This window comes from Podarcis melisellensis, assembly GCF_964234715.1.
Source record: "Podarcis melisellensis genome assembly, chromosome: 4".
Classification (NCBI taxonomy): Eukaryota; Metazoa; Chordata; class Lepidosauria; order Squamata; family Lacertidae; genus Podarcis; species Podarcis melisellensis.
Genome location: NC_138531.1, coordinates 40,237,906 through 40,264,219, shown reverse-complemented (window position 1 = coordinate 40,264,219; position 26,314 = coordinate 40,237,906). Strand labels below are relative to the sequence as shown.

The 26,314-nt window shown below is 43.7% G+C and overlaps 1 protein-coding gene across 3 annotated transcripts in view; it reads right to left on the bottom strand.

The window, feature by feature from the left end:
* Positions 1–26,314, bottom strand: part of NHS (NHS actin remodeling regulator) — a 242,351-nt gene that overhangs the window by 56,615 nt on the left and 159,422 nt on the right. Inside the window, exon 1 of one of the 3 annotated variants that reach the window (XM_081907521.1) lies at positions 9,174–9,320. The exons of the other annotated variants lie outside the window; for them this stretch is intronic. Coding sequence (XP_081763647.1) covers positions 9,174–9,207 — 34 coding nt within the window. The 5' untranslated portion in view covers positions 9,208–9,320. Of the gene's footprint in view, positions 1–9,173; positions 9,321–26,314 lie in introns of those variants that run through there. 3 annotated transcript variants of the gene reach the window in all.

Sequence of the window (26,314 nt, the reverse complement as noted above, 5' to 3'; positions counted from 1 at the left end):
AACTTCTGGAGGGCCAGATGTCTACCTGTTTGACTTTCTGTCCTATGCCCTAGCCACAGGGAAGGTGTCACAGCGGAGGGGAAGAGCACATGCTCTGCATGTGCAAGTTCTGAAATTCAGTCTCTGGCATAGCCAGATGAAGAAGGGGAAGATTCCTGTAGGAGACCCTGGAGAGATGCTACTTGTCAACGTCTACAGAACTGAGTCTTATAGACCAATGATCTGACTCGGTATAATAGGGCTGCCTTTGCTCCTAATGAAGGAAAGTCCTGCCCCCCCCCCCGCATAAACTTCTGCATTTGCCAGTGATGGAAAGAGGATGGGATGGATGGGGTGGTTGGCAGCAAGCACAGACAGAAGCTGGCTAGTAAGCCAAGGACCCCTGATGAGGGACACCCCACTTCGCAGCCCGTTTATGCTGCATCAGCTGCATACATCCCTGAAGGCTCCCATGTCACATGACTTTTTTGGTAGACATAACGCAGCTTGCATGAATGGATTTATGAAATGAAAATGTAGGAACAAAAGCATCGTGTAACAGTGCACATGAATGGGCGACACATTCAAGAAACTCCCTAATGGTCGACTCACAAACTGCAAAAATCCAGACCTTGTCTACTGGTCTTTGGGGGCGTAGGAATCAAATATGAATCAAAAGCACCAACATTACATGAATACATAAGCTGGTAAATGTTATGTTAATGGGAGTTCTTTCCCCATGCTTCGCTATGTATGATATGTTAGCTTCAGGTTTGTGGTCAGGTCTGGTGCTGAACTAACTACCGTAACACCATCAAATAAATATGACTGATTCTGAGTGATGAGTGTCGGCAGCTATATATCTAAAATAGGAGACTAACAACACCTTATAATTAAAAAAAGAAGAAGTACTGATCACCCACTTCTGTTCTCTTTTGGATCCTTCTGTATCTTGGATGTGATAGCATGGATATTTCTTGTTAACTGAATACAGCACATCCAGGTCTTACCAAAAGTATGGGGGTAGAAATGTGGAAATGTATTTATTATATTTATTTTTATGGAACTATTGCTCCAACTTATCACTCTGACAACAGTGCTCAAGGTGGTTTGCAATACTGTATTTTAAATTTATAAGGACAGCAGAGGAGGATCACAAAGCAAACGCAGGAGGGAGACTAAAAGAGAAATCAAACAGAAGGCAAAGCAAATATTTGCCTAAGCAGAAACCCTCACCTAGAATCATAGAATTGCAGAGTGGGAAGGGGCCATTAGGGTCATCTAGTCTAACCCCCTGCAATGCAGGAAGCCTCATAGTTGAAGACTGAGTTTCTGAAGCAGGATTTCCACAATTTGGGTGCCACCACAGAGAAGGCTCTTTCTCTTATTGGCACAACCAGCACTGAAGCTAGTGCTGAGACAACACACAAAAAGCCTCTGCAGCTTAACCATGGCATCACAAAGACTTCATTCATTCATTCATTCAACTTATATCCCTCTCCCTTCCTCCCAAAGGAGTCCAAGGTGGCAAACAACAAGAGATAAAACAATAAACCCATCTTAAAAAGACATCTTTATAACAATTCCAATACAAATGCAGACACATTTTTGCAAGCAAACTCAACCTCCTGTCAGTTTCTACCCAAATTATTCTCCGCCACACAGTTCTAATATTATCTCAAAAAAACCCTGCAAGTCGCATGTTCTAGACTGCTATATTCTGAGCTGCTAAAATAAACAGCAGCTGCAGTGCTCTCAGTTTAACACATTCCTTAAAACAGTGTAAGACACACACACAGGGGGCACTTCCAGACTGTCACTATTTTTTGGCTGGGATTCAATCACATACTAGGAAATCCAGGCTGCACAATTATAATAGAACTTTGGGGGAAGCAGGTTTGTTGCTCAAGGTCTCCTGATCTGAGTTTTTGCCATCAAGAAAGTGACAGGAAAATGCATTGGAATGTGTGGAATAATCCTTGCTTTGAGTCAATATCATCTAACCTCCCCACAAACAAATCAGAATGAATGCTCATTCAGGAGCAAATGCCTCTGTGCAAATTAATCAGGATGCTCAACTAACAGGTCACCTGGAAGCACCCAAAAATACAGAGTAGACCTAAGAATAATCTGTTCTATTCCAGTCCCCTCAGCAAAAAAATACTAAGCCGAGCACAGTAATTTCATATACAAAAACAGACTTTTATCATGCCCTCTTCCCCTTCCCCCTTTAAAGAAATGTCAGACTTATTAGCAACTGAATGCTGTGCATACTGCTTACTGTATAAAAGTGTAGATCTTGTGTCTACATTTAAACACATTCCAAGTGTCCCCATTAGGCCTCCAAGACTGGCTTGTTTTCTGAGAAAGCTTGAGTAAGCTTTCTAAGGGGTCAGCAGAGTTCTAATGTTTGCACTCTCTCATATCAATTTGTGGTCCTTTGATTAAAGAGCTGGATCACATTTTTGACTGGAAGAGCAGTCCTTTCCACTTTTTGAGTATGGCCAGAAAACCAGGACTGAAAGATACAATCATTTTTTCCAAAGCAGACAAAAAGGGAAGGTAGGCTGGTGAGTTAGGAAAAAAACCAGCAGTTGTCCTTCTTTGTCAGGATGAACTATTTTGCATTGTTTCCAATTGTTCCTAATTAACAGTATTACACGACTGCTGTTTTTGGATACCATCACTCCAGAACTTGCTTTTCAGCCACTAGATGGCAATAGATAGGCAGTTTGCGTCTCTGAAAGCAGTAAATGTCGATGGTGTGACAGAGAGCAATTGATTCACATAGAATATATACATACATGAAGATATTGCTCCAAGTCAGCACTTTACTGCTCACTGATTTTTTTTAAATAAAAAAACACACACACTATCAGTGCCATCTCTCAAATTGTCAACACATTATTTCCTTTTGTTTGACTTTTCTGCCCCTCCACCCCAAAGGTTTGAATAAGTAAGGATGTTATTATCACATGCACATGCTTATCTACTAAATAAAAATCAAATCAGGAAAGCTCTTATCTGGAGGCAGCCATTCCATCATTGGGAGAGCAGAGAAGCAGAGCTTACTCCATTGGCTCTGCTGCTGCGAGAGGCCAGCTCCATCAGGCCTCTCTTCTCCCTCATCTGGGAGCAGCCATTTCATCAGCTATGCCAGCTGGTCAATGTAGGAATAACTGCCTAGAAATCTGAGTTCTGAGATTTTATTTTCCTCTTGCCTCTTGGTCCCTCTCCCCTTGAGTGTTGGTATTTTCACAGTGCTATTTTTTCATGGAACTCACCATGAACACCTCCCTTGTTCTCTTATAATGGGAATGGCACTCACCTGAGAGGTGCCGGAACCAAGTTCCGGTAAGTTCCGGCTGAAAAAAAAAGAAAGCCCTGTATTCTGATCTACTTATTTATTAGAATGTAAGCCTACAGGTAGGGAGTGTCTTAGTTTCGATTTCATGTATGCCACAGTGGGAGCCTTTTTGGCTGAACAGCAGCATACAAATGCTCTAAATAAATAAATAAATAAGAAAGAAAGAAAGAAAGAAAGAAAGAAAGAAAGAAAGAAAGAAAGAAAGAAAGAAAGGGCATTCTAAAAAATGTTGTAGATTTCATATCAGGAAAGAAGAACGCTCTCTCCTGATCTTCTGCAGCTAATGGGAAATCCAACTCCATCCTTTCAATTAACCCAGAGTGGATCTACACACAGGAAAAACCCACCATAAATAAGTCATAAATTAAATTGTTATATCAAAAGGGGGGGGGGGTAGAACCCAATGTAAAATCGCATAGAAAAGTTTTGTGCTCTACAGCACCATCTGGTGTTGCCTGCTTATAACACATTTAAAATTCTGTTTGCTGAGTCCCCAGTGTGGTGTAGAACCTAAGAACATACCTGGAGGGGGGGGGGGGAGAGAACGAGAAACCAGCTATATAGTTTGGATTGTCAATAAGATTGCAGAATTCAGTAACAATATTTTGTTGCTTTTGGCTGCTCTGCAGGCAGGAGAATTTTGAGAGCTTCTCCTCCTCCCACCACGGATCTTCTACTCTTTTATTCCATGCACACAAATTTTCCTTTCCTTAAGATCTGATGACTTTAATTCCCAATTTATTCTCACAAATCTCAGACTATTCAGTCAAAAAGGAAAGCGCAGACCAGAGGTGCTGGTTGTGCATCAAATAGCCACCCAAGTAAATAAGAGCTAGAATGCAACATTCAAATCAGGAAAGGGATTCAGGTCTCTGCCTCTCTCATAAGATCCTTAGCTTGTTCAACTATTTCCTGCTTTCAGGCAGGAAATGCAGGACTGAGGGCAAAACATACAGCAGGAACAAAAACAAATGAAACACCCCTCCAGCTCATTTCTGTATTAAAAGGCTTTTAACATGAAAGCCCATTTCAGCTGAGTTTATCCAGGTGTAGGTTCCCAGGCGCATTCTTAGTTCAGAATTAATTACCCACCTCTAAATTACCAGAGAGGCTATCAGGGGGGTGGCAATCGGAGTTAATAGCTAGAGGCCATCCTCAGCTAGTTTTAGACAGAGGGCAGGGTGCTTGCAAGAAGGGTAATTTTCTGTGTGCTGAAAATGTAAATCACAATTTCCTGTTGGCCAGCCATGGATTCCATCAAGCAAGGAGAGAGAGAAATGTTTCCATGAAGGCCCCTGGCCACTCGCCCTACCCCAAGGCATTTGTTTCCCTCTTCTGATCAGTGTTTGACAAGTTTGGTCTTCAGAGTCACAGAGAAATTGCTTCTTGAAAACAAGACCATGGCCTCCCCATGCCCCATCTTACAAGCTCCCAGCATCTCAGCAAAGGGATGTGCTGGAAACTGACCAAGCAACAAGCCAAACTTAAATAACCACAACAACCAAAAACCATCATTAATCAAAACCCACTGGGACTTGTTTCAGAAAGGAAAACATTTGTTTCGATGTCTATGATTTCCCACCAGCAAAAACAATAACAAGAGATTTTCAGCACTCAGCTTTTATTTCCCCAACACTCTTTAGGATGGATCCAAATGTTTCATGCCTCAATGGGAGTCTTCCTCTAGCACAGCAGTGAGGAACCTTTTTCTGAGAAAAGGTCATTGATTGAGGGTTAAAGTCAGTCAGGGCTGCAGCTGATCATGGGCAGAAACAGATCAGGTGGTGGGTGGAGCCACAGCCAAAAGTAGGTGGAGCTTTCAGCATCACATGACTGAATAGCCCTTCCTCTCTTGTCTATGCCACCCCATGCCTTCTCTACCTCTTCTCACCACATACAACAAACGAGGTGGTTGGTTGCCAGATGGGTGGTCAGGACATAAAGAGTGGACTGGCAGCATCCAGAGAGCCACAGAAAAGGATTCAGCCTGTGTGACAACTCTGGCCAAAGGAGAGACTAACCTGTCCTTCTCCTGGGCCCTAGGTAGCCTAGCCTTTGCCTTGTGCTATCCTCAATAGCAAGATGGCTGGCTCAGAAAATGGTAGCAGAGAACCCATGTTCATACCTAACATATTCTGCTAGGGACAGGGATAGGAGTAGCCCCATACTGAAGTGATCAGCTGTCTCCAGAAGTGACTCTACGCTGCATTCCAAAGAGGATGTATCTGTGTTCTGTGATAAGTGATTTCCATGCCACAACTGTGAGCTCTGGAGTCCGATTCAAAGAGAAGCATAGCAAAGAACACAGAATGCATTTCCTCAGGATTTTAATAACAGGTTATCTCACCTGTGAACAATCCCCTCCCCTGCTCTATGTCTGAAAAAGGAAAGCGAATATAGGCAACACAGAGAAACCCTATTGACTTCCAATCCTTTTCCAAGGCCATCCCATCCCAATTTTGAAACGGAAATGGAAATGGAAGTGGCAAAACATTGTGACTGTCACACATGTTCTGTACAGAAGGCACAGCAACAGAAGTTTAATTGGGAATGGGTGGGAATCTCTTATGAGTATCCTCCTCCTTTGTAGAAGAACATTGTATGCAAACCACACATGAAATTATTGGGGGATTATAAAGGTTTTTTTTGCTTTCTGCATGTGTGTCAGAAAATGACTACTGTCCACCACCTGGTGCTATGAGGTCCTGTTTAGTGGGCCACCTATGGAACAGTCCAGTTACAACACAGTAAAGCCAGAATAGTTCTTTTTAAGGAGCAAGAAAAAAAGTCATTAGTCCAATCTAATGTTGCACCTCTACCCAGCAATTAAGGAAATAATAAACATTCATTTGGTTTCTTGCTCTTGAAAGCAGAGCTTATGAATCAGAGTCTAGGACACTGAGCTGCCATCAAGAGTTGTTGAATGCTATTATTCAGATGATTCACCAGAACTCACAAAAGCATGCAGCTTGCTTTATGGTTGGCTGTCAAGGGGATCAATACCTGAGATCTGAGGTACCAACTCTTCTCATCTAAGGTGTCATCAAAGCTCAGAGCACACATGTGAAAAGATAACCTATAACCAAGGCAGATGGGGTTTGGCCTGATACTACTTTTGACTGTATTTCCCCCCCCCCCCATAGGATGGGTTCGGAAAAGGTCAACCTGACACGAGTTGTAACCCCACTCTAAAAATCCCTTATGGCTGTACACATTCAGCTCCAAGGTACCAGGCACACTGTTTTCATCAAAGGCTGCTAAACCAGGTCAGTTTCAGGTCAGCAAGAGTGCGCCCTGGTAGTGCAGACAGCACTGTCCACGGAAAAACACTCTAAGCTTAAAATGGCATAAATTTAAGGTTGAGCATAATGGTTTGTATGTGACTATGACTGCAATCCTATACACGCTGACCTGGGAGTAAATTCCCACTGAATTTGACTTACTTCTACTGAGACAGGCTTTGGATTGCACAGTAGATTGAATTTATTGTATTAAAAAAAAAATCTCAAATCAATGAGACTATCAACATGTTTTAAAATTAAACATTTTCTGAATTAGACACAGCAGATTACATCTCAAGGTGCACGGGTTGTCTTGTATTTCCATAACCATGGAAGCAATTCCTGTGTTAATAAACAGGGGTGAGCTCAGAGGGTTGATTCATGCCACGGCTTAATTCCAAAGCTCACCCACGCCTTCGCCATTACATCTGAACCACAACTATGGTTTGCCCTCCAAACCATGATTGTAAACCATGGATCAACCCTGGTTTGAATGGCAAGCAGGTTCAGATGTAATGGCCATCTATAGCCCTAATCATGTGTTCAATTTTGGGCTTAAATAGGCAAGGAAGGGTGACTTTTCAGAGGCATGCTAAACTCTGCCACCACACTCATTGGCACCTGCAGGATGAAGGGCACCTTCAGCAGTGAGGAAGTCTCCTGTGCTTGTGGAGCCTCTCATGTTTTGGAACCCTGGGAAATCAGGTTTCCAAACCAGAGGTTTCACTGCTTATCCTAACCTTCCTGCTGCAGGTGGGAACACGCAGAAGGTAACAGGGCTGGGGCTGGGGCTGGTTCGCTTGTTCCCTCTTTGGAATGCCACAATAGGTCTTATAGCTTGCATCCATTGTGACCAGAATATTGTAATGCAAACCATTTTTCTTTTTAAAACCTCTAGCTATAGGGCTTGGTAGGTACAGCTCCTCTCCTTGTTGAGGCTAAGGACAAATTTTTACTTGTTGAATATTTCCCTTTGACAAAGTCATTAAAGAGGCAGGAAAACGTTCCAAGGCCACGCATTAGGAATTCTGCTCAAGGGGTCCGAGAAGGACAGAAGCAAGCAAGTAAGTTTTTGAACCTGCTGTACAGCCATACAACACAGATTGCATTTTAAAAAGGTGACTCATTTAGCAATATCTGGGGAATGGCTTTCTTGAGGTGAAGTGGAAGGGGGAGCCATTTCTTTTTAGTAGCATTATCTCAAGCAATAATATAAATGCCACTCCTAATATCACCTTGATTCCCCCCCCAAGTATCTATTAGTAAATCTAAATATCTATTAAATTTGTTTCACAGGGATGTTATTTTTAAAGTAGTAGATGAGTTCACAATTGAGCTGTTTTATATAAACATTTGTGAAATCCTTCAAATTAATTGAAGCAACTAGCCACTCTGTAAAATAATTTCAAAGGTGATGTGGGGCAGAGAATATTTTCAGTGGTACCCACCTTTTGGGGCTCTCTTTTGGGACACCTTCATGCTTTACCTTCACCCAAAAGTGAAGACTTTGTGGTTGTTGTTTTAATCAGCAGAGCCTTTTCTAATTATTAATGCTGTTGTGGTTCTTTTGCCATATATCAAATGGATTTTATCTTTTAATGGAATGTTTTGTTAACTTTCTCATAGTGCTTTTTGAAATGCTCCGATTCTTTAAATTAAAAGTGACCAAATCTATAGATAAATGCATAATTATCATTTTTGTTCAAGAGTTTTGAATAGATTGCTGCATTAGTCAATCAATCAATCAATCAATCAATCAATCACTAATGACTTTCAGTTAAAACCAAGCTTGCCTTGAATGTACAAGTCAGCTACAGAGAAGCAATAGAGGTCCTCAGAATGTCTATATCATCTATCTATATCTATCTGTCTGTCTGTCTGTCTGTCTGTCTGTCTATCGTCTGTCTATCATCTATCTATCTATAAAATAGGAGCATATATTAAGTGAAAGTCACAACAGAAAATTATATTTATTGCTGACTGGCTGAGAATATACAGCAACTTGCAAAAAGCAAAGTCAAAAAATGTGTTAAACTTTTTAACCACATTTATGCCTGTTGCTGATATATAAGTTACACTTTCTTTGTGTAACCCAAGGAGGTTCACCTGGTACTCACCTTTTTGGCATTGGGTGACCACCTTTTTATTCTTCCAGGTATTATAATGTTACAACACCCTCATGCTTTTGGTCCTGCTGTATAAATAAATGTTTTGCTGCTGGTGACTTTTGTTTGTTTGTTTTATATTGAGGTTAATTTTATTCTGCTTTAATCTTTATGGTTTTTTATTTATTTATTGCTAACGTCTGCTCTCAAGCAGCAAATACATTTTGTAAACAAACAAACAGCTAGAATACAAGACACATTCCCACATCTTTACTTAGCAAATGAGTTTTGCATGGAGGAGTTTGGGGAGGGGAGAGAGAGAGAGAGAGAGAGAGAGAGAGAGAGAGAGAGAGAGAGCGCGCGCTTTATTGTCTCCCGGTTACACAGAAACCCTGTCTACAAGGGAAAAGAGTATATTTATATATATAAATATATATATACCTGCATTCTTCAGCAGACAGCAGCCCAGGGCCATTTTTGATCACTTTGTTGTGCTTCTTAAGAAAATCTCCCAATGCCCAGCAGGCTTTGCCTCTCTTGCATACTGTTCTCTGGATCTCAGAGTCCCAGTGATATGTGCAAACTGACCTGCAGAAGTGAGGGGGAGACCAGAGGGTCGAGGGAAAATCCCTCCAGGAAACACGCATGGCACAGATTTTTTATGAACATCTGCACGCCCTCCAGCTTCCCCTTCTAGACAAGCACATGGTTCAGCCCAAGTACTGGGTCTTTCTAATCTCTTCACCGTCCAGCATAAATGGTAAATCAGAAGAGTGAACAGTAATCCTACTGCTCTCACTCTCTGTCGCATGGAGGTGCAGGGGGAGGGGAGGTTTAACTCTTTTGTGGCCTGAAAGAATCTCTGGAATCTCTCTCTCTCTGTGTGTGTGTTTTTAAAGATGTTGCTTAAATGACAGGCCTGGAAAGAATTACCCAGGTTCCCAAGAAGCACGAGAAAAGATAATTTACCTGAGAGAAGGAGACTAAAAGAAAAATTCAGAAGCTTCTGCCACTGTTTGTTTGAAAAGATTTATGCTCCACCTTTCCATAATAGATTTCTGCCATTAGTAAAAGCAAATAAAAAGGGGGGGGCATAAAATAGCATATTTCGAACAATTTGAAACAGCAGAGAATAAAATCACACCCTTCATGTGCACAAGTGCTTCTGACCCCTATGGTTCACCCATGAAAATGGCGGGAAAGAACAGTATGCTGAAATTCTACCCCAAAGTTCCTCACATGAGCAACAGTGGCATGTTCCATGAAAACTGTGGGGCAATTACAGTGCAAAACTTCTGTAATGTTCTGGGTGGGTTAAAATATGCAAACATATATATATATTTCTGGAAGCAATTAGCATGCACATCCGTGCTAAGTTTCTCCTTTTTTTCTGGAAGTATATTTTATGTCATTTAAAATATTGCTTAAAACTCAATAGTTATCATGAAAGGAAACATCGGGAAAATGTGGTTTGAAAGACAGAGAGAAAATGGGGAAAGTACTGGCTCCTCCCACTTTGTGCTTTGGCCCTGCCCAACAGTGGCATGGAGCCAGGCTTCAAACCAATTGCCCCTGAGGGAATGAATGCAGCCCTGGGGTCAAGATTTCTCACCCCGACCTAAACTTTCTTCCATCTCATTTCCTTTATTTCAAGATAGTGTTTCACACACACACAAAAGCAACGAAACTGATCTTTATGATTCATCTCTCACCTCTGCTGTCAAGTAACTGGATTATAACATGCAGAAACAGTGTCGAGGGGCGAAGGCAGCAAATCAGACATGATTATTAAGTAAACAGAGAAACAGTGAAATAGGTACTATAGTAAGAAAAGCGCAATGAGGATCTGAATTCTCCTTTGTAAGTGATAAGCACATGCAAAAAAAAAATGTTGTCTAAGCAAAAGCTGAGAGGTGCAACTTGGATTCATAACAGGAACTGAAGCATAGCAGAGGTTCTCTGATGCATTAAGACAGCCCAAGTCAACAGAAAGTCTGGCTGTAACAGAGGCAGCGGGCTTGGAGAACATGACCTAGATAAGATACTTCAGCCATCCAAACAAGAGGAATCAGCAGCTTACACGGCCATGCACAGTTTCCTAAAAGGCTTGTAATTGTAGCCCCCACAGACTGCTCTTTCCCTTCCTCCTATTTTTCTTTTATTTCTTACAAAGATAAGTCAATGCAAGAGATGAAATCAAGGGAAACAAAGGCAGGGGGAGAGATTGCGTGCCTTCCAACAGACTTTATTTAAACATCTATGAAAATCTAGAATGGCTGCTTCCTAGTTGGAAGGCCTTGTTCAGTCACCACAGAAAATTTTTATGCCCCCTTCCAAGCCCTCCACTTATTTTGGTGGTGGCATATATATATATATATATATATAATAAAAGTAGTCACACATTGAAGTTGGTGGAGACCACCTCCTCCCCAATCATCAGATTGATTATTATCTGCTGGATCACCAGGTAAAATAGTTTAGCTATCCCAGATGTAGAACGTACATCTAGATACATACAAGATACACACACAAAGTCCTCCTGCCCTGAATGTTATTTAGGCCTGGCTTCAGGATCTTTCTAGCCACTTCTCCATTTTTATTTTAAAGAAGAAGCCCCCCCCCCAAAAAAAAACATGCTGAAGGAAGGAAAAGGTGCTTGACATTTTGTTTTCTTTAGGAAGTCATAATAATTTTTAAAAGGTTGAAATATCAACAAGTCTGCTTTCCCCTCAAAGTGACCTCAAATACCAAAGGAAACATACTTGCTCTCGGTGCCTGAACAAACCGCAGTGAATTAATTCCGTGTTGTTAATGGCAAGGATGCAATTGCTCTGCAGACAAACCATCCAGATGTGGGGAAAATAACTTGAGGAGTTGGACAACTCAGCGAGCTGGGGCCTGTCACTTTGATGGTCTCCCTCAATCTGCCGCACATTTGCACACATCTCAAAATTAACCAGCAGTTTGGATAGGATTGCATAAACAGACCTCCAGACTACTGGAGGAGGGAGAACCTCTTATTTCTTTTCAAATGCCAGAAGAGGCCAGTTTATGGAACTGTATTTTTTTCACACTTTTCAGTATGTTTGCCAACCTGGAAGAGTCACAAGCGAGTAAGCGATGAAAAATGAAAATGTGCAAAGTCACTCTCTCTCACCTCTCACAGGGATGAAGAGGAGGAGAACCACGCCTGCCGCCCTGGAGCAACTTAAGAGGGCAGGTGCGATAAAAATGTAATAAGAATTATAGCAACGAATTATGGCATTTTGTTTCAAGCTTACACTTCTGTACCTGCAGGTTAAAACAGTCCCACCCAAAAATATTGTGGAGTCTATGAAGCAGATCCACCATATCCACTAGAGGTCAGGCTCCTGACAGGATACAAGTCTCTACTTGAGAGTAGCCCTGAGTTTTGATGCATGTGTAGGAAGTGATAGAGACACACGTGAAGCCATTATCACACTATACTTTCCCCTCTGTCCAACCCAACTATTATTACCCATGTCATAAATGTAAAATTTGAAGTGATAACTAGGGTGGCTGTAGGAGAGGATTTTCTCCAATGTTTGTATCAAGAGACTTCTTGACTTTATACATACAGTCATACCTTGGTTGACAAACATCTTGCAAGTCAAATGTTTTGGCTCCCAAACGCCACAAACCTGGAAGTGAATGTTCTGGTTTGCGAACGTTTTTTGGAACCTAAACGTCCATCGCTGCTTCCACTGCTTCTGATTGGCTGCAGGAGCTTCCTGCAGCCAATCGGAAGCCATGCCTTGGTTTCCAAACGTTTTGCAAGTCAAACGGACTTCCAGAACAGATTCAGTTTGACATCCGAGGTACGACTGTACATTCCAACAGTATGATGGATCACGTTTTAAGCTAATCTCTTGAGACCACTCTAATTAGTTCCTTCTGTAGATGAGAGATGCTTCCATTTCTCCTGATCATCATTCCAAAACAAATCTCCTGTACTTTTAATTATTTTTCACCTCTATCACTGGACAAGGAAGGCTATAGTGGAGATAAAGCTGTTGCTCAATAAATATTGGGATTTCAAATGGACTTTTCCTCCAATTCACTTAGTTCTGAATTACACATGTATGTGCATCGCTTGATATAGGACATCACTTGTCTCACCTTCTCTGTCCTTCACACTCATGGTCAGCAGTGTAGTGCTTCATTCATTTATATTGAATACATTTTTCTACTACAATGGTATAACGGCTAAATTGCATTAAAGTGTCTCAGTACAATGAGTTTGCCATTCACCAAATACAGGGTAAACAACACAGGCTGCTTGCAAAAGGAAAAGCAAGTACACTTTGCCCCCTTCCTTGTTAGTGTGTTATTGCAAAAAGTTTGCAAAGACCCTCCTTGCAATTTCCTTCTCCCCTCTTTATAAACATGTACTTTACGTATCAGAGAGCATTGCAATTGCCAACGGTCTGTGAAATCGATACAGTTATTTATTCCGCTGCATACGCTGTGTGTGGGTGTACGTGTACAAGACAAAGCTGTTGACTTACGGAATCGGGTTGAGTTTGTAATCCATGCAGAGAGCTCTGCTCTCCCTGGAGAAATCAGGATGTGAAGAAGCAAAGCTTTCTTCATTTTTGTTGATTCCTAAGTAGGCCAAATCACTTTGGAAGATAGCCAGGAGTTAATTTAATATTCATCTCTGACCTGTTTTATTCCTTCAAGGTTTCAGTATGAAGTTGGCTGAAAGCCTTTTTCTCTGTTTGCCTGAAAATGTATCACCATTAATGCTATCCCCCAAAGCACGGTCTGCAGTGCACACATAAATAATGAATTCAGAACTACTGCTGCTTTCTTGTTCCATCAGCATATTACTGCAGGACCTTGATACTCGCTACTCAGGTAATAGTCGTGTGCATATGTTAACATAAAAGTTTGGGGCCTGCTCTTAATTTCACTTCTCCCCTCATTCCAGTTTATACGGCAGGTTGCAGGAGAATCTCTTCGGTTTCCTCAAGATGGTTCCTCAATCATATTTGTCAGAGCACAGCAGATGAGCGTAGCTGGCGGTACCATAACCCTTCTGGTAGCCACAGATGCAAGTAGTGACTGGACATTCTCAGTTCTTAAGTAGAGCAGAGTTGGGTTTGCACTTATCAGTCAGAAAGAGCACTTGCAAAATGCAAAAAGGCACTATTGCAATGTGGAAATGGAAAAAAGGTGACCATAATTTTGCACCCAAGATAAAGCACTTTTGGCAGGCCTTGTATCAAACAAATGGAATCCTTTGTAAAATCCTTGCTACTGTAATTGAATGATTTGTAATGTGCAATGCAGAAAGAATGCACATGCATTTGGACATTGATGTGTACAATCTTTCCTCCAATCTTCCTCGGTGGGAAGGAATCTTACACATAAAACATTTGCACATGCCCATAGATGTGTTGACCACCTGTACGGCATGTAATGGGTCATAGGCATGGGCTGGCTATTGTAATACTGATTCCTCGTTTAATGTGGGTGTCATAGTCATATTGTAATCATTTGTCATTTTATAATAGCTTCATTACCTACAAAAATCATCTTGGAAAGTTCTCAGAACTTTCCACTCACTATTTCACTGCCCATCACATTCACACCACAACTTCTGGATAAGGTAAAGGTAAAGGGATCCCTGACCATTAGGTCCAGTCGTGACCGACTCTGGGGTTGCGGCGCTCATCTCGCTTTATTGGCCGAGGGAGCCGGCGTACAGCTTCCGGGTCATGTGGCCAGCATGACTAAGCCACTTCTGGTGAACCAGAGCAGTGCACAGAAACGCTGTTTACCTTCCCGCTGGAGCGGCACCTATTTATCTACTTGCACTTTGACGTGCTTCCGAACTGCTAGGTTGACAGGAGCAGGGACCGAGCAACGGGAGCTCACCCCATCGCGGGGATTCAAACTGCCAGCCTTCTGATCGGCAAGTCCTAGGCTCTGTGGTTTAACCCACAGCGCCACCCGCGTCCCAACAACTTCTGGATAGTGAGTCTCAAATATTGCTTTGCAATTTTTGTAAGGTATATTACTATGGGTTGTTATGAGAAACAGGTATCAGCTATCATCTTATCACGTAACATTTGCAGTTCTAAGCCAATGTGTTACTATGGCCACAACTCATTATTTTTAGTTTCAAAGCAGTGATCTCTTGGGAGTTCTTATGACAAGGGTCTACATAGACTACAACACTGCTGCACATTTGTAATCAATCTCCAGAAGACAATTATAGCACTAGTTGTAGATGAACATGCTTTAGTGCAGGGATTCTCAAACTTTTGATCCCCAAGATCCTCTTGAGGGGGCTGAAAATTAATGAGGCCCACCAGTTACCTCATGGCAACCAGTCACAAAACAATGGTGGATGGAAGCAGAGTCATAATCACCTGGCAATTCTCTTGCCTGCTCTTGCCACACTGAACTTGTATTCCATTCTCTGCCCCTGCCAGTTTATTTTATCCTTTCTTCCCTGTTCTTTTTACATTCACTTCTTCCTCCTATAACGTACCGTATTTTTTGCTCTATAAGACTCACTTTTTCCCTCCTAAAAATTAAGGGGAAATGTGTGTGCTTCTTATGGAGCGAATGCAGGCTGCGCAGCTATCCCAGAAGCCAGAACAGCAAGAGGGATCACTGCTTTCGCTGCGCAGCAATCCCTCTTGTTGTTCTGGATTCTGAGATTCAGAATATTTTTTTCTTGTTTTCCTCCTCCAAAAACTAGGTGCGTCTTATGGTCTGGTGCATCTTATAGAGCGAAAAATATGGTATTTCTTCTCTCATCCCCTTTCTTTCTATTCCCAGTATATTGTTCTAAGGTGAAATATTTAGTGTATTTCTCTTTATAAGTTCCTCCAACACCTCTTCTCACACCTTCCCCTCAGAGGAAGCAGAGTTCTTCTTTCCCATCCCCTCCTGACCACCTTTCCTTAGCAGTTGGAGAGCTGTTGGTGTTACCAGTGGGCCAAACAAAAGGCTACAACAAGTGAGGAGGCACGGAATAGGCCTTGGTGCTGAGGCCCACCAGAAGGTGAAGTGAAGCTCACTGCTAATTCCATCCCACTGTTTGAGAGATGCTGCTTTAGCGAGATTCTTACTCTATACTTGCTCCATCAATAAAAAGGGACAAACATTTACAGGATTTGCATAGGAGGAGGAATAATAATAATAATAATAATAATAATAATAATAATAATAACTTTTATTTATATCCCGCCCTCCCCAGCCAAAGCCGGGCTCAGGGCAGCTAACAAAAATAAAACAGTACAAAGTACAGTACATACAGCACTCTAAAATCATTCATTGTAAAATTGATTCAAATCAAGCCACTGGCAACCATTGTGCCAGAGCTCCACGAAGATTGCCGAGGGAGGGAGTCAGGCTGTGCCCTGGCCAAAGGCCTGTTGGAACAGCTCTGTCTTGCAGGCCCTGCGGAAAGATGTCAAGTCCCGCAGGGCCCTAGTCTCTAGTGACAGAGCGTTCCACCAGATCGGAGCCACAGCCGAAAAAGCCCTGGCTCTAGTTGAGGCCAGCCTAACTTCTCTGTGGCCTGGGACCTTCAAGATGTTTTTATTTGAAGACCGTAAGTTTCTCTGTGGGGCATACCAGGAGAGGCGGTCCCGTAGGTACGAGGGTCCTAGGCTGTATAGGGCTTTAAAGGTTAAAACCAGCACCTTAAACCTGATCCTGTACTCCACTGGGAGCCAGTGCAGCTGGTATAGCACCGGGTGAATGTGGTCTCGCAGCGAAGACCCCGTAAGGAGTCTCGCTGCAGCATTCTGCACCCGCTGGAGTTTCTGGGTCAGTCTCAAGGGCAGCCCCACGTAGAGCGAGTTACAATAATCCAGTCTGGAGGTGACCGTCGCATGGATCACAGTGGCTAGGTCAGGGCGAGAGAGGTAGGGAGCCAACTGCTTAGCTTGGCGGAGATGAAAAAATGCCGCCTTTGTTATAGCTGCAATCTGCGCCTCCATGGAAAGGGAGGTGTCGAAGATTACACCCAAACTCTTAACGGATGGTGCTGGCACTAATTGCACCCCCGCAAGAGATGGGAGTTGCCCCCCCGATCCCATATCGTCCCGTCCCAGCCACAGGACCTCTGTCTTCGAAGGATTTAGCTTCAACCGGCTCCCACGTAACCATCCAGCCACAGCTTCCAAACATCTGGTCAGTGTGTCTGGGGCCGAGTCAGGATGGCCATCCATCAACAGATAGAGTTGGGTGTCATCAGCATACTGATGGCAACCCAGCCCAAAACTCTGGACAAGCTGGGCGAGGGGGCGCATAAAGATGTTGAAAAGCATCGGGGAGAGTATCGCACCCTGAGGTACTCCACACACCAAGGAGTGGCGCGATGACAATTCCCCCCCAAGCGCCACCCTCTGTCCCCGACCAGAGAGAAATGAGCGCAGCCATTGAAGGACTGTGCCCTGAATCCCCACGTCGGCAAGGCTTGTGGAAGAAAGACTTGTGGATTAGCAAATGTGAAAACTCCGCTGTGGTTTCCAAGGGCAGACCTTCCAAGTGTCCCTGTTTTCCAGGGACAGTCCTGGATTTAGAGAAGCCTTCCCGGTTTCCAATTTGATCCCAGAATGTCCCGCTTTTCCTTAGGACGTCCCTATTTTCATTGGAGAAATGCTGGAGGGTATGCAATGGCAGACTCAAATGTTGAGCAAGTTGACTTCCACTTGCATAGCACGCTAGTGCAGGTGGAAGTCCGTTCTGTTTGTGCATGGCTGGTGTTGGTTGGTTTGTGTGTGCGTGTGTGTGCGCGCGCATCTAGATAGACAGACAAGACAGACACACAAAACAACAACAATGCAGCCACATTTTCATTGAAACTCTTGCGATTGTCTATTCCTGCCAGAGCATCATGGAGCTGACTCAAAGCAGCCCAACACAGCTGGTCTGATCCATCAGCTGTAGACAAGCTGTTCCAGTGTGTGAAGCAAACTGCTGCTTGTCTGCCAATAAAATACTGTTTGGTTCATTCTTACACGAGTGCTTGGATTTACAGCCCAGCCTGTCGAGCCTGAAGCGGAACAGCCGCTGCACCAAGAGGGGTGTAAAACTTTATTCCATCCATTCAACATGGCCTTAGCATCTGATCTTCAGGAAGCAGGACAACACAGCCTTCAACTTTAAAAAAAAGAGACATGGATGTAACAGATTTGGCTAAGCCCCATTTTATTTTTCTCTGATTGAAAGGGAATTCCCACTTGACTTGCAGCCAAATCTTCTTGGCCTGAGGCCATCTTCAGGCCATGTAAGCCAGAACAGACCTAGAATCTACTCTTGGAAGGGTGTTAGTGCTTGAATAAATGGCATCCTTCCCAATGAAGTCAGCACTGTTCCACCAGTATGTGAGAGCAGTCTGACACCTATTTTCTTGGTGGGATGTGTTAGATCTTTGACTTGTTTTTAAATCTCAAGGATATGGCTACTTGGTGCCCCAGTTCCACAGAGTCACCACAAGTCCCCTGCTCCACAGAGGTGTTGCTGCTTTAATCAAAAATACCATTTCCAAAGACTTCATATAACACAATGTATAACAAATAAATAAACCCAAGGAAAAGTCAAGGAAGAGCATACAAACATAATGTAGTACACTAATTTCTATGCAGAGAATGCTGTTTATAAACTGCTTATAGGGCGTTTTGTTTTGTTTTGTTCTAGTAAGTGTGTGTAAATCCTGTTAAATAAAATACCTTAGATGTCATCATGGTTGTATCTATTTTTCTTCAGGATAGGGTGGTCCAACGCAAAAATAAAATGAAATAAAATAATTCTATACCTTTAATAGAAGAGTATATTTCGGCATGTGGAGCAACTCCCTTCCACCCTGTCTTGGCTTTCCTCCTCCACGGAGTAGTCAGTATTACGTACCCAGTGAGCACGCTCAGCCCTGGTCAGCTCATTTTGGGGAGAGGTGTTTCCCTCCATGTTTAAGTTTTCTTCTCTTCATTTTGGGTCTGGATGCAAAGGTCACCCTTGTACCTAACCCTAGCGACAGTAAAATATTTGATTTTTCTCCCATCTATGTTTATGGCTAGCTCCCACTTCTGCCTTTGGGAATGCTTAAAAATAGGTAGTTAGAAAGATAAAAGCCAGAGTGGAGTTGTGTGTGTGATCCAGAAGAAAGCAGCAGGTTGGATAGCTGGGAGAGACAGAGCCATGCCTGATTCCTGTTTGGATCCAAGGCTGTGGCCATGAGAGAAGCAAGTCCCTCATGGAGTGTGAATGCTGGGAGCCCCTTCATCTCAGGCTCACGTTGTATATAAGCATAAATAACCATATATCATAAAGACACCACAGTATCTATTGTCCCTCATTATGAGTAAACCAAACCCTGGGTTAAGGGCCTGGCACACTTAGAATCTCTCACCACTCAGCGTTTGGGGTGGCGTACAACAGTGCCATCACAGAAAGTCAAAGTATTTGACAGGTACAACACAGCTACAATATTTGTGCTTCAGTAGCATCTAAAATGGCTTTAATTGGGAACAAGAAGGAAGGAAAGAAGAAGAATCCAAGAACAGCGGGACCGAAAGTTCATCAAGGACTGGACCAAATTTGTAAATTATTTGAAAGACAATTGTATTCCATCAAATACATTGGTAGGATTGCAAGAAGTTTTGTAAGGAAAGGTACAAAAACCACTGCAGATAAGAATAAGAATGTATGATATTTTAATGTTTTTGATTTTAAAGCAATGGTTAAATCGTGAAAATGCAGAAATTTGAAATGAAAGATAGGAAATCATAAGGAAGGGTTGAAGGAAGTCAGGGCCCTAAAAAGCCAAAATGTGTAATATAAGAGGAGACATTGCAGTGGAAAGTATTATTGTAAAACTAATAAAAATGATACGGAAAAAAGAAAGAAGAAAAGGAAATAGTCACAGTTATGTTAAAACAGCAACTGCTTAACCTCTCCTGAGGTGAAGAGGTCAAATGATAAGGCTCTGGATGAGGACTCAAAGGAGCGGAAAACAGAGTCCATAGAAATTAACTCCAAATCTCCTTATGCCGATTAATTTACATTAATTTGAAAGTAGCTTTTTCACTTAGTTTTGTGGGGCATAATGCAAGACAGTAGACATACAATCTTTTTTGGGGGGGCGGGTTTACAAATTATTTGTATTATGTAGTTACCCAATGATTTTACGGTTGTTGTTTTTCTGAAAAGCCGTCAGTGAGGGAGGCACAGTCATGGATTTATCTACCACCTCCTGACCAGGCCTCAGGAAAAGATTGTGCTGATTGGAAAACTAAGTCAAGTGAATTAACCCATGTTGGATTTGGCATAAGCTAGAAAATCCTTCAAATATGATTACAAGCCTCCCCCCGCCCCTTATTTTAAATCCATGTTAGGTTTCCCAATACAGTCACGGAAGATTTGTTTTGCTTCAGACATTAAATTGGCTGTAGGTTAACATCCCTCGCGAAAGGCTCCTCTCTCATATCCAGAAACAACTCTTTTTTTTTTTTTTTTTTAAAAGACACTTCGTTCAAATGCTGTGGTGGCCTTGACAGAAACAGCGGAAATTCTTTTGCAATCTTGGGGAAGGACTAAAGCTCAGTGTCAGGGCACAGGCATGATAATACTGTACAGAATATTCCAGCTTCACTCCTCAGCACCTCCAGTTACATCTGGGAAGGTCTCCTGCCTAACACCCTGGAAAGTTACTGCCATTCAGTGTTGACAATAAAGAGCTGGGTGGAACAATGGTTTGACTCACTGTAAGGCAGCTTCCTGCATTCCTCTCCTTGCACTCAAGGTCCAAGGTTGTGTGGCGTCAAGGTTCCCATTGGCTAATTACTGCTCCTATTATCTTGTCTCTGGCTGGACTCCATCCAAAACAAGCACCCCCGTGTGACTCTGCTCAGTGTCATGTGACTCCAAGCTTTAAGGGTCCAGCAAAATAATACAGGAAGCAGGGGTGCCAAAGAGTTCAGTCAGAAACAGAAATGGGAGCGGAAATTGCCACAATTTGCATGTCTGCCCGAAGTCAGGAACACAAATCACGCAAGTGAATATGAGCGGTATTTTTCATTGTGTCCTTAGTCTGCAAGCACAGCATAAATAATTGTTATTTTCTGCATGGTTTTTGATGTTTCTCTTCCACTGAGATGCACTGAAGTTAATCACATAATGAAATGAATGATTCGTTACATTACATTTTGGCTATAGTGAATAGTGAGGTGAATGACATAGATTTTAGCAGAAGCTGAAGAGTAGTGGAATGGAAACAGCGCTGATTGCAAGGAAGGGACAGAAATCGCTAGCTGCTTACATCCCTAGCAGGAAGTAACTAGTAAACTAATGCAGATAAAAAGGTGACATATTTTCCTACTCTGATCTTGCTAAGGTGTGTTCCTCCTTAGTAGCACATTAACCCAGCCCTGATTTTCACATGAAATTTTGTACTCAGTTCAAAATATCAGCACCTCAGAGGCAAAGCTAGATGTGATACTCTCCATGCCTTATCCAGATTGAGATCATAGTTGGAAGTGACAGAGCTTTAGCTCTTTGCCCATTGCCCTGCTGTAGTCTTGATCCAGATCATGCTCTAGCCACTCAATTTTGTTGCCTTTTTTCTCCACTGTTGGTCTTTCAATCAGATCTGTGTGCATGCAAATGTACTTGCACACATACAGTGTGTTTGGGGCAGTCCTTGGTTTAGCCGCTTGGTTCTGGAACCATTACATGTTATTAGAGTGTCACTGGCAGACAAGGTGTCCAATTCCATTAATATTTCATGCCAGGTTCTGCATTTCTGGGTTCTGGTTCTTCACAATAGAGCCAAAGCATTCTATAATCCATGATGCCAATGCAACAAGCAAACAAAACAATGCTGCAAATGTAAGAATAGGGTACAATTGTCAGACTTATTTCTGGGAGGGGATCCTGTGCTCTTTAAAAGCTGCATGACTGGAGGAAATTCATCACGTCAAGCTTTTCCGTGACTGCTGTGCAAAGTTTGCCTTGCAACCTCAGTACCAGCACATGGTTACGATTCAAACTAATCTACAGCTGTGTATCTGTACAGATATATTGTGAAGTACATGACTTAAGAGACAGTATAGAAAATTTGTGCCCTTAGTACTACTGTTAAATGTCCATTTTAAATATGCTCTTTCTTTCTTCTACGTACCATAGTGCTAAAGTTAGCAAGTCAATGTTCTGCTCACATGGCAAGGGGTGCTGGCCTATTAAGAAAACTAAATGATAAAACAAACGTCTGGCAATGCTTCAGATCAAATACCAAAAACCTTGAACTGCCACTATTCATTGGAGACTCAAAGCTCTGAACATGGAGGCCTACCCATATTTTTTACATTATGAAGCAGATGGAAGCTGTAATCCTCTCTACAGCACAATGGTGCTCCCCCACCCCCGCCCCACCAACAGTAGCAGATGACAGGCTCATTTCCACAAAATGTTTTCTGCTTCTGTCCAACAGACCAACAATCTTCAGATAGAAAGGAAATGAACTGAGCAGCCTACAGATGCAGCGTAGAGGAAAGAAGCAACCAAATTATTACAAAACCTAGAACTCCTACACTGGTCTGATTATTGGCATCTAGTTAGAAGCAGTTTGGTGCTAACCAAGGTGCTAATCATGCTGTTGCAGAAAAACCTGGGTTTTACAAACTTCGTTGAGCACAGATCTTGAAGATGCCTAGGCAAAGTCGCAGTTGGTGTTGTATCCATCTCTGTCTACTAGACCAAGTTCAACTACAGACAATTTATTAAGACAGAAAACCATCCTTCCCCAACTTGGTGCTCTCAGCTGTTTTGGTCTACAAACTCACTTGACCAAAGGTCAAGATGGTGGGGGCTTAAAACATCTGCAGTGCATCAGGTTAGTGAAGGATGGTGAAGCAAAACTTAAAACTTAAAACATCTGCAGTGCATCAGGTTAGTGAAGGCTGGTGAAGCAAAAACATTCTAAACATGGTGGATGTGATTCAAGCATCTCTTCTCTGTGCTGAAAACAAATGCCTTGGAATGCAGCAAATGTCTATTCAAATAATTTCCAATGCAGCCCTCACTAGGACAGTGTTACTGCAGGATGGGCACAGAGTGTTTTTAAAATGTTTTTTTTAAAAAAGTCTTTTGGATTTTTTGTATGTGGGGGGTGGGGGTGGGATGGATGTTTGGTTGGGTTTGGGGAATTATTTTTTTTATTTTGATGTTTTTGTAATTTTTACATTTTTTTGTTTGTATTGTTTTATTGGTTTTGTTTGTTTGTATAAGTTGTTATTTTGTTCTTAGGGGGAGGGGTCAGGGCTGCCGGGGAGTGGGCCCCAGCCCACAAAATGGCTGGGGCATGTTCCACAGGGGGGAATGCACTGGGACAACCGATCTCAGTGATCACGGGTAGGAGGAGGAGTTACGCTAAGACCAGACCATGTCATTACAGAGGAGGCAGGTTTAGTCGTTGTCTGAGGACTATTCCTGCCTCCGGGTCTGGTCCTGACCGGATGGATACTAGAATCAGCAAGGGATACCCACATGACCTGAAGGTGCTGTTGTGCAATGCCAGGTCAATGATTCATAAGACCACTGCCATCCATGACTTGATCATGGATGGAGGACTTGACCTGGCATGTGTAACAGAGACTTGGTTGGATGAAGCAGATGGGCCTGTCCTTGCCGCTGCTTGTCCACCAGGCTTCTCTTACGCACAGCAACCCAGGTCATGTGGGCGGGGAGGGGGGGTTGCAGTGATTTTTAGAAAGTCATTAGTTTGCACCAGGCGTCCTATTGGGAAGACCCAGTTTTCTGAGTGCATGTTCTGGAAGTTGGGCAATAGGGGCAGTACAGGATTCCTTTTGGTGTACCGACCTCCCCGCTGCACCAAGGATTCCCTGCCCGAGCTGCTTCAGGTCGTGGCGGATGTTCTCCTGGAGACACCTAGCTTGGTCGTCCTAGGGGATTTTAACATCCATGCCGACACGACCTTACAAGGGGCAGCTCGGGACTTCGTGGAAAGCATGGCCTCCATGGGGCTGTCCCTGAATAAGTCTGGCCCAACCCATAGCCGCGGACATGCCTTGGACCTGGTGTGTACCTCTATGGATGTTGGTGATCTGACACTAAGTAAAAGTGAAACAAAAGAAGTGCCATGGTCAGATCACTTCCTGGTGCAACTGGACTTCTCTGCGACCCATCCCCTCTGCAGGGAGGTGGGACCAATTCGGATGGTCCGCCCCTGCCACTTAATGGATCCAAATGGTTTCCAGAGAGTGGTAGGGGATGCTTTATCCCATGTTGATGGCCTTTCAGCCGATTCCCTGGTGGCCCGCTGGAATGCGGAGTTAACCAGGGCTATTGACTGTTTGGCTCCGAAGCGCCCTCTCCGATTGCATGGAGCCCAGAGAGCCCCGTGGTTTTCCACGGATCTGAGGGCAATGAAACAATCGTTGAGACGGCTAGAGCGCCGGAGTCGGATAACTCATTCCGAATCTGACCGGACACAGGTTAGAGCTCAGCGTCGAGCCTACCAAGTGGCGATAGCGATGGCGAAGAAGAATTTCTTCACCGCCTCTATTGCATCTGCAGAAAACAGCAGCAGGAGACTTTTTCAGGTGGTTCACAATTTAGCGGAACCACCTGTAACATCGGGGCCCAGTACGGGCCACATATTCTCCTGCAATGATTTTGCAAAGTTTTTTGCAGATAAAATCGCTCAGATTTGGGAAGAAGTAGACTCCACCGTGGGAGCAGGGCCAGGGCGGGAGAGTGCTAGAGTTCTGTCTAGTCAAGTTGAGTGGGATCAGTTCCAATCTGTTACCTCCGAGGATGTGGACAGGCTGCTTGGACGAGTGAAACCAACCACCTGTCTCCTGGATCCTTGCCCATCCTGCCTTATAAAAGCTAGCCGGGAAGGACTGGGCGATGGGCTTCGTGGGGTGGTGAATGCTTCCCTCCTTGAGGGAGCCTTCCCAGACCCACTGAAAGAGGCGGTTATTAAACCGCTTCTTAAAAAACCATCTTTAGATGCGGCCACAATGGCCAACTATCGCCCAGTCTCAAATCTTCCATTCTTGGGCAAGGTGATAGAGCGAGCGGTTGCTGAACAACTCCAGGCACGCCTGAAAGAAGCGGACCATTTGGATCCCTTCCAGTCGGGATTCAGGCCTCATCATGGGACTGAAACTGCCTTGGTCGCACTGGTTGATGATCTCCGGCGGGCTAGGGACAAAGGTGAGAGCTGTTTCCTAGTTCTGCTGGATCTCTCAGCGGCGTTTGATACCATCGACCATAACATCCTTCTGGACCGTCTTGAGGGGCTGGGAGCTGGGGGCACTGTCCTACAGTGGTTCCGCTCCTTCCTCCTGGGCCGTGTTCAGAAAGTGGTGGTGGGGGATGAGTGTTCAGACCCCTGGGGTCTCACTTGTGGGGTGCCTCAGGGTTCTGTCCTCTCCCCCATGCTCTTCAACATCTACATGCAGCCACTGGGAGAGATCATCAGGAGGTTTGGGCTGGGTGTTCATCAGTATGCAGATGATACCCAGCTCTACCTCTCTTTTAAATCAGAACCAGTGAGGGCAGTGAAGGTCCTGTGTGAGTGTCTGGAGGCGGTTGGAGGATGGATGGCGGCTAACAGATTGAGGTTGAATCCTGACAAGACAGAAGTACTGTTTCTGGGGGACAGGAGGCGGGCAGGTGTGGAGGATTCCCTGGTCCTGAATGGGGTAACTGTGCCCCTGAAGGACCAGGTGCACAGCCTGGGAGTCATTTTGGACTCACAGCTGTCCATGGAGGCACAGGTTAAATCTGTGTCCAGGGCAGCTGTTTACCAGCTCCATCTGGTACGTAGGCTGAGACCCTATCTGCCTGCGGACTGTCTCGCCAGAGTGGTGCATGCTCTGGTTATCTCCCGCTTGGACTACTGCAATGCACTCTACGTGGGGCTACCTTTGAAGGTGACTCGGAAACTACAACTAATCCAGAATGCGGCAGCTAGACTGGTGACTGGGAGCGGCCGCCGAGACCATATAACACCGGTCTTGAAAGACCTACATTGGCTCCCAGTATGTTTCCGAGCACAATTCAAAGTGTTGGTGATGACCTTTAAAGCCCTAAACGGCCTCGGTCCAGTATACCTGAAGGAGCGTCTCCACCCCCATCATTTTGCCCGGACGCTGAGGTCCAGCGCCGAGGGCCTTCTGGCGGTTCCCTCATTGCGAGAAGCAAAGCTACAGGGAATCAGGCAGAGGGCCTTCTCGGTAGTGGCACCCACCCTGTGGAACGCCCTTCCAGAAGATGTCAAAGCAATAAACAACTACCTGACATTCAGAAGACATCTTAAGGCAGCCCTGTTCAGGGAAGTTTTTAACATGTGATTTTACTGTATTTTTGGTTTTTATGGAAGCCGCCCAGAGTGGCTGGGGAGGCCCAGCCAGATGGGCGGGGTATAAATAATAAATTATTATTATTATTATTATTATTATTATTATTATTATTATTATTATTATTATATTCCATCTGAATATTACCCTGCTAGATGAAGCTTACTTTAGAGTCTGATTCACAACACTAGCTGTTGCATAGTGACTGAC